The 8,442-nt window shown below is 43.3% G+C and overlaps 1 protein-coding gene across 1 annotated transcript; it reads right to left on the bottom strand.

The window, feature by feature from the left end:
• Positions 1–16: 16 nt before the first annotated feature.
• rpl5a (ribosomal protein L5a) lies at positions 17–3,665 on the bottom strand. The gene is made up of 8 exons (XM_080907373.1): positions 3,531–3,665; positions 3,145–3,214; positions 2,937–3,052; positions 2,721–2,855; positions 2,417–2,619; positions 971–1,148; positions 312–400; positions 17–177 (listed from the first exon to the last, which is right to left on the bottom strand). The coding sequence occupies exons 1-8, from the start codon at positions 3,531–3,533 to the stop codon at positions 75–77; spliced, it is 897 nt and encodes a 298-aa protein (XP_080763499.1). The 5' UTR covers positions 3,534–3,665; the 3' UTR covers positions 17–74.
• Positions 3,666–8,442: the final 4,777 nt, after the last annotated feature.

Here is an 8,442-nt window from a genome sequence, read left to right as displayed (position 1 = left end):
CAGGACAGAGACGGCGTGAGTTTCAAATAAATTTATTTGTCTGCAATGTGAGCTGCATTTTCTCTGCAGAGGCCCTAACCGTCCCCTTCTTCTTGCTCTTGCGCTCGTAAGAAGCTGGCCTTTTTCTGGGCGACGCGGTCCTTCCTCTGTGCCAGAGATAACTTGGCGCGATTCCACCTGCCCGGAAAGAGACGACGACAAAAAACAACTCCATTAACATTCACCACACGAGAGAAAAAGTAACTACTTTGGCCTCGATTTGGCATGAAATAAGAGCAGTTATTGTTCCACGATGGTGACTGTCAACTCACCTCTTCTTCTTGACGTCTTTTTTGGGTTTCTTTTGGTGTACGGGGTTCGCTCTGATGGCGGCGTGTGCTTTTTTGTACATTTCTTCGACCTGAAAACAAAACAGGAATTTAATTAATGACAAAGCTGTTCATTGTGTACCTAATAGATTGTCGTTTCTCTTGAAAAAAATAACAGGAAACATCAGACGACATTGTCACCGGAAAGAGGGGAGGGGGTATTAAATTGATATACTAATTCAATACAGTCTACATGTAGAGAAGCCCATACTGGATCTTTGTGAGATCATCACTGCTATGAGTTCAAGTTTCCTGTTTGCATTTGATGCATTCAAATTAGATATTTGACATGCAAGCAATATTTAAATTATGTTGATGTAAACATCACCAAATGATCAAATTGCAGAGGAAATGTTCATCTACATGATACATAACAGGTCAGACTTTTCTTTATTTTTATATAGTGCCAAAAATAATTGCGGTCAAGCTTTTTCTGCATCACTGAGTTGAACACCACTTCGAGTACTGGAAACAGGAAACCAAATCTTAAATGCATCTGAGAGTGTCACCTCAACATTACATGATTTAAGCAGACACGAAACTAGCTAACAGAATCTGTTCAGGCCGTGTTCGTAAAAATCACGCAGCAAGTGTTATGTTACCATGTCTGGAGTGACTCCGTTCTTGATGAAGCGCGAGAACTGTTTCTTGTAGGCGTCCTCGTCCTCCTCCATCAGGTAGGACATGTAGTCGGCCACGTTCATGCCCATGATGTGTTTCCGATGCACCTCTGCGTTGAACTCTTTACTCTCTGTGTCGTAGCCGGGGAAACGTTTCAGACTAAAAAACAGAAAGTGTGAAGAAACTGAGTTGGGCTATTAAAAGACGCCTCTGAAGAATCAAGTTTAAAAAACTAAACAAAAACCAGACAAAACAAAAACACAAGGTTCAAGGTAGTTCTGTTCTTTGTTGTGGAACAACGTGTTACAGCTGCTTTTTGTAATCAACCTCTGTGAAGTTGAACTGTCGCCATCAGGGGGCAGCGTTTTACCAGTGAGTGCTGAGATGGTTGCTGCTGCTCCAACTTTGCCTTCTCACAGGCAGCGACCGCAAGGCCTGATGTAGACTTTTGCCAGTGATCTTTTAGCCATTTCCCACTATTACCTACTGGGCTTGACTCAGTTCTGCTCTTTTCCCATTACAAAACCACCTCAAGTTTGATTTTGACTTTGCCTAGTAACCAGAAATCCCTTTTCTCCCTACATGGGAACTTTCCATGCCATGCATCTCCCCCGACGTGTAGTTACATTTCTCAGGTGGTGCATGTCGTGTTACGCCCCAATTAAGGTTATAAATGGTCACTGGCTATGGTGCAAGTTACAAAGTAGATGTGACGCAGAAGTATAAATCGTGTGTATTGTGTGTTGGGTCGTCAGAGCAGCACGTCCAAAAGTCTGTGACCTCATTTGTATGCGACACAACAACAACAACAGAGGATGTTGTGGTGATGGTACGTACACCTGATGCTCGGTATATGGCATTTTGTCAGTCTTAGGGACTACAGTGGGGGGTTTTTGTGCAGCCATTTTCCTCATTGCCGGGTTTCAACAATAGTGGCTTTGATTTTCGTGAGGGAGTAACTCTCATGACTCATGGTATGACACTGACTAGCCAATCAGTGGCATGCAATCTGTTTGCGTCACACGCCTCAGATCACTTGAAACCACGCCCAAGCAGGTACTAAAAAGTACCCAGAACCTGGAACTACCACCTAATGGCAAATCCTAAAAACGGTCCCATCCTGCTTCTCTCAGCCCCGTCTTGAAAAGGACAGTAAACATCAGCTAATGCAAATGAAGGACCAACTACATTTTGCTCAGTGTGCTTTTTATCATCATCGAGAAGCAGAGATGCACCAGCAAACTAAACGGACAAACTTTAGCTGGACGGAGACCAGCGAATAACCACGTAAACTCTAACTGGAAATATGCGATTGTAAAAATGTCTCAAAGAAAAACATGCACACATTCCTGTTTCTGCGCATGTTTACTGCAGGAGTGAAGCTGCAAAAAAAGTCCACCCGAGTGCAACTCTGACATCATACTGACCTGTGAGGAATGGCGAGTCCACCGTCCACCGCCCCCTTTAATGCTCCAAACACCTTGTTCCCTGTAGTGGTTCTGGCCAGACCTGCGTCCAGATAACACGTGAAGGCGCCTGGTTGTCCATCCACGCTCTCTACGTTGAACTCATCTCCCGTCACCTCCACCTGGCCCTCGTACACCTGGTCCATGCCGAACTTTTGCAGTAGCTAGGGAGGAGGAGGATGAAGGCGTATGAGAGGATGTGCAAAAACATAAATCTGCTCCAATGTATGGCAACATATGTGTGTGTGTTTGTGCTCACGCTTACCCTGCGAGCCAGCAGCAGCCCGGTGCAGTAAGCAGCAGCATAGTTTGTAAGGCCCACTGTGATACCATACTTGGCCAGCTCATGAGAGTAAGCAGCACAAACGATATGGTCTCCCTCAATCTTCGCGTAGGCAATCTGGACAACGCAGACATAGCAAGATAAGACAGCTGCTTAAAAACACGTGACCTCTCAAGTTTGAGTCTTTCTGTCACTGACCTGGCAGCAGATGTCCCTGTTGGAGAACCTGACAATCATCCGGTACTTGGGGGTGTTGTACTTGTTCTTGTCCTGCACAACCAAGCGTTTGCGGGCAAAATAGTCGGTTTTCCCCTCTGTCAAATAATAAGTAACAGCATGTGGTTTAATGGCGTATGCTCCATAGAAAGGGGATCTGAGCCTATGTGCAATTCATGTTGACTTTTACCTCTCCTCCTCCTGAATTTGACTTCGTAGCGCTTGAAGTAGGCCTTGTTCTTCACCACTTTGACGAAACCCTGAGAAGAGACGAAGAAGCAACATGTCAGCAGAAGCAGAAAATACCATAAGTATCAAGCCTCCAGTTGTCCCTATGGGCACAAAAGCTGTTTAACCGCTCGGAGTAAGTCTCCACGAGGAGGTCAGCTGAGGTTTCAGCAGCCATGAATCGCCACGCTGGAGCCGAGCGGCTCACCCGGCCGGAACAGCCCGACAAGCCGCAAATATCCAGCTCCATCTGTCCCTCAAACCGCTTTAGACACTCATCTAACTACAAACACACCTCCACAAACTCAAACCGTCTCCACCCGGTGTATATGAGCTTTATCCACTCACCATTTTGGGGTATTTTTTCTTTTTCTTTCCCCTCCTGCACTAACTAGCGGACTCCGGGACACGGAAGTCTGATGTCGCTATCTTTGGGGGGGTTTTCCACGGAGCGTCGCGGGTTGGCAGCGCCCCCTGCTGCACCGGAGACAAACAGCACAGGCCAACAGAGGGCAGCAGCTACACGGAGAGCACAGGTCTGTGGAGGGCCACAAATACATCACATAGATCATTAAATAACTGTTGTGTCATTAATGAATTAAAATGGCAAATATATTATTTTTTATTAAATGTTTTAATTATATAAATTAATATTCAATTAATCATTTTTGTAATTAATAATCCACTTAGAATAAGGAGGGTGAGTACCTTGGTCATTCCAGAGGGATCAGAGGGAGTAGAAGTGCTTTTCCCCCCCACATTAAAACGAGTCAGTTAAGTTGAGTCAGGCATCTGACCAGGATGCCTCCTGCATGCCTCTAAGTGAGGCAGTCCGGACATGTCCTGCTGTGGGCAGACTTAGGACTTGTCTGGCTTGGGAAGGTCTCAGCATCCTCCCTGGATGAGCTGGAAGGAGGTGGCTGGGGTGAGAGAAGTCTAGCCTTCTCTGTTGAGGTGCTGTCCCCACAAACTGATCCCAGATAGGTGGTAGAAAATGGATGGATAATAATAATAACTTCATTTTGATTGCATTTTTAAAAAGCATAGTTAAAGTGCTTCCCAATTTGAATAAAAGCGGCACATTTAAGTTAAATATACCTGAGAAAAATCTTTCATTAGATCTATAAGAGATTATTACATTTTAAACCAACGCCGTAGAAAGCAGGATGACATTTGCAGTGTGTCAGGATTTTAAATTTACACAGAGAAAAGAAGAAAATAGGAAAAGCTTTGAGGTGACATGCGCAGGGCTGCTGTGGCCCTGCGCATGTGCTGTCCACATACACTCTGTGACGCCAAGCGTCTGATGTGATAGCACATTTTTGGTGACACATCCTCCACGATGGTGAAATCAAGACACGCAATACAATGTTGATGCATCGAGCTGGAAACGAGTCTGCCGGGAGGGTGGACTCTCAGTCCCCAGAGAGGTCACAATGTCTGAAAGCTGAATCAGAATCTAAGGTAGATGAGCTGGCAGCCCAGTGTGCACATGCAGTTTGTGTGGCCTCATTTAACCTCTCTGACATTAGTGTTCAGGCCTCACAGTCTGCTTTTTAGGCTCCTCTGACTTCAGTTTTCACTGCTGTGGGCGTTGAGTCCTTCACTTGTAGTATATTGTAAGAGAAATCTTTCACTTTTCCTTGGCAGTCGTGGAGCTATTGTCCGGAAATAAGCACTTCTGTACCTGGAAGGTCTGTGGGCTGTTACTGGAACTTGTAAATTTTCCTTGTAAAAATGACAAGTAAAGAGATGCCAGAATAATGTTGCTTCTCTGCTTTTTTCTTTTCTTGTATTATCACCGCTCCAGATGCTGGTTTGACCCTCACTGCCCTAACTTTACATTTCCTTTCCCAAAACAAGCACAATACATTCAAAAGCTCCTCCTGACTATATGGACCCACTAGTGGGATTTTCTTCACCTCAACAGCTGTTTCCAGGGTCAGCATTGAACTCTCAGACTCAGTGAAGACAAACATGGCTGATAAATGCTCAAAGAGCTCAGAAAAATGGAAATTTGAACATTTTTATCTATCACAACGAGGGCAACGTTCTGTCCAGCGGAAAACTCTAAATGGAATTTGTGACCAAAATGGTTTTTCTCTTTTTTATTTGCGTATTTCCATCTTTGTTTCCGGTGAATAAAAAGCTCTTCCTTTCTTTATGAGAAGGAATGTGGCTAATGAAGTCAACTTAACATTATGTTGTAAAACAAATGTCAAATAAAAGTGATCAAGAGCTTAAAGAATGCTACAATGCTGAGAAAATCCCACTTGCTGTGAGGCAAGTTAGGTAATACCCTCAATATTTATAATAGTGTCATTATTGACGTGTAAATGCAAAACAGCAGCTATTATTTCATATTCACTCCAAGATCTCTATTTATAATTCAGTCACATTGTAAAAGTGAGGTGGAGTATCAGTGACGCCATATGATGAGTGAGCAGACAGTCATCAGCTGTTACTGAGGGGGACGTGAGCAGCCAGAGCAGCAAAAGATTCCATCCCACCATGTGAAACCACCTATTTCCAAAGAGCAAAGCAGTGCCCCGCCTATGGTGTTACTCTGCTGTGATTAATCTGATGTCATCCGCAGAGTTCATGGACGTGGAACGCATTCGGACACGGCAAGTAACGCAGATAAGAGTCAGAATATCAGGAGCAACGCAGAGAAAATCAGCACCTGACACCAGTTGCAAAACTCAGTGCGCATCAAAGCAAAGCGAAGCAGCCTCCCTTCTTTGCGTGTGTGGAAAGAAATTGATTTTAGGCTGGAGCAGGAAAGTTATCAACGTCAGCTGAGACCGTTTGATTAATCAGAGCATTTTTCCTACACGCTTTAAAATATTAACTTTATGGTTCCTTCTTCTTGTGGCCACAGTATGAGTATGTTTTAAATACTTAAATTATTTTACTTATTTATTTATTTGGTTTGTTGTGAGTTCATTTCCCATGAAGGTATGTTCAAAACGGTCTTTTTTGTTTGTTTTTTACATCAATTATTATTATTATTATTATTATTATTATTATTATTATTATTATTATTATTATTCATCCATTCTCTTCCTGTTATCCTTATCAGGGTCAGCAATTAACCTAACCCCACTAACTGCATGTCTTTGGACATGAGAAACCACACAGAAATCCCAGATGGTGCAGTCGAAATCATGACCTTCTTGCTGTGAGGCAACAATGCAAACTATGACTCCACTGTGCTTTTTATTATTATTATTATTATTATTATTATTTGACATTAAGGACCTCTTCAGAGGGTGTGCTGGGTGCAGAAGGCAGCATTGATGGGGAGACAGAGAAGGGTTTGCCTTTGCATCCAGGACCTTTGCTCTGAGATAGCAGAGCAAAGGATGCGCTTTTACGTCATTCGTGTACCTGATGGCTGCAGGTGCAGTAAAACTAGAAAAGCTTCTTCTTCGTCTTCTTGCTCCTCCCCCTGTCAAGGGTCGCCACAGCAGATCGTCTGTCTCCATCTCACCCTATCTCTAGCATTTTCCTCTGTCACACCAACCCTCTCCATGTCTCCTTTATTACATCCATGTATTTTTTCTATGGTCTCCACCTGCCTGGCAGCTCCATATTCAACAGCTTTTGTCCAGTGCATCCAGTATCCCTCCTCTGCGCATTTTTTTTTTGCCTGATAAACTCTCAAACCCCAATGATTTTGAGTTTACTACAAAGCGCACACACATGCACATTTGAGAAGTTGCATTAAGTGAATTTTTGCTTTAAAATGGCTTAAACATGCCTTTTATATGAGCTCCAGGGTCATTAATTGGCTTCCAGGTATTATAGGAGCCCAACAAAATTTCTGCCATCCCATCCTCCAACAAGGGCAGGAAGACAATCCTGCTCTTGCACATCTATGAATTTCAGTTCATCGTTGATGCAATAGGAGTTGATCTCTTGTGTTTGGTTTATTGTTTCAGTATCTTGGCAGAGCACCTTGTAAATTTGTGCAGAAGAGTACTCTGTAAACAAAGCTTTTTTTTTCAATCTCAAAGATACATCAGGGCTGGTGTGAGCAGCAAAGCAATCAGAGATAACTTTCACAGACTGCACAGTTTGTCAAAACGGGCGTATGCTCTAAGGCTTTCACACCTCTACAACTCACTGAGTCATGATGAACAATTAGATATTCACAAACACTCATGAAGACAAACAATCACATAGAAAAATGCCTTCATAGGGTCGCATGCTTCACCTTCCTGTGGCAGTGACTGATCAGACTTTTTCAGAGCACTTGTTTCTTGGTGTCGCGCTGCTCAGCTGACCTCTCTCTACAGTCGTCATGTTTATCCATCAAAATGTAGCAATTCTCAGTGTGCACAGATGCCCGTGGACTTGCAAAACGTTGCAGTTGTGATTCGATTTTTTAAGAGTTAAGTAAAGTGCAATGAGCTCGTAAGTGAATTTTGTCACCTGTGCCACAAGACGTGTTAAAAGGCACCCACAAAGGCACCCACAAACTGACTGTTTGCTTGATCTTCCTTTATATTCAGCTTAGACATGCAAGAAACACATTTGGGCAGGGAAAAAAAGAACAAGCAAAGAAGTGTAGAGAAAATAATCCATTTTACATGCCAGCGCTGATTCAATGTGGGTAAAATCTTTATTTTATGTGGGTAGTTGTTAGTTATACGCGGCTTTTCTTTTATCAGCGCAGTATTAGACTGCAGTGTCTTCTGTGGTACCAAACACATAGTCAACAGACTGCTTTTGTGTCAAGGGGGGAGAAAAAAACCTGTTAACTCTTTAGCTCTATGAACAGCTACTTTGAAAAGGGGAAGCAGTGATCTTCTGCTTTTCTGCTCGAGTGAAATAGATAATATCCCTCACTGTCACTCTTGGTGCAGATGTCTCAGTGTTAGATAAGAAAAGTCACAGTCACTCTTGTGGACAGCTTGCTCATGGCCGTTCAAGCTCTGTTTCTGCAGAACTGATTTCGCAATTAAGAGAAGCACTTGTCCAGTCATGCCTCAGCAGTAGTAGTGGTCAGCAGTTACTAAAGGTTCACACATGGGCTGAGGGTGTGGTGGGCGGAACAAAGGGTTACGTTTGCAGTGCGTTTATCCTCTCTCAGAAGATGCTCCATGAACTAGTTTTCCAAGTGTGGAATGTTTAGGATTTCACTTTTATTTTTTGAGGGCTTCTGCACTGAAGTAATATCAACAGGAAACCATTCATTACATGTAAATCATGCTTTCATCCCCAAAAGCCAGGACATAGATTTAAAAGAAGACTT

Source organism: Rhamphochromis sp. 'chilingali' (assembly GCF_963969265.1).
Source record: "Rhamphochromis sp. 'chilingali' genome assembly, chromosome: 16".
NCBI classification, from domain to species: Eukaryota; Metazoa; Chordata; class Actinopteri; order Cichliformes; family Cichlidae; genus Rhamphochromis; species Rhamphochromis sp. 'chilingali'.
The sequence above is the reverse complement of the archived record's forward strand: the minus strand, read 5'-3'. Positions and strand labels throughout refer to the sequence as shown.

Coding starts and splice junctions, on each gene's coding strand:
- rpl5a (XM_080907373.1), bottom strand. Junction 3,053..3,144: donor CAAATTCAGGAGGAGGAGAG/GTAAAAGTCAAC, acceptor ATTATTTGACAG/AGGGGAAAACCGACTATTTT. Junction 401..970: donor ACGGAGTCACTCCAGACATG/GTAACATAACAC, acceptor TTTTGTTTTCAG/GTCGAAGAAATGTACAAAAA.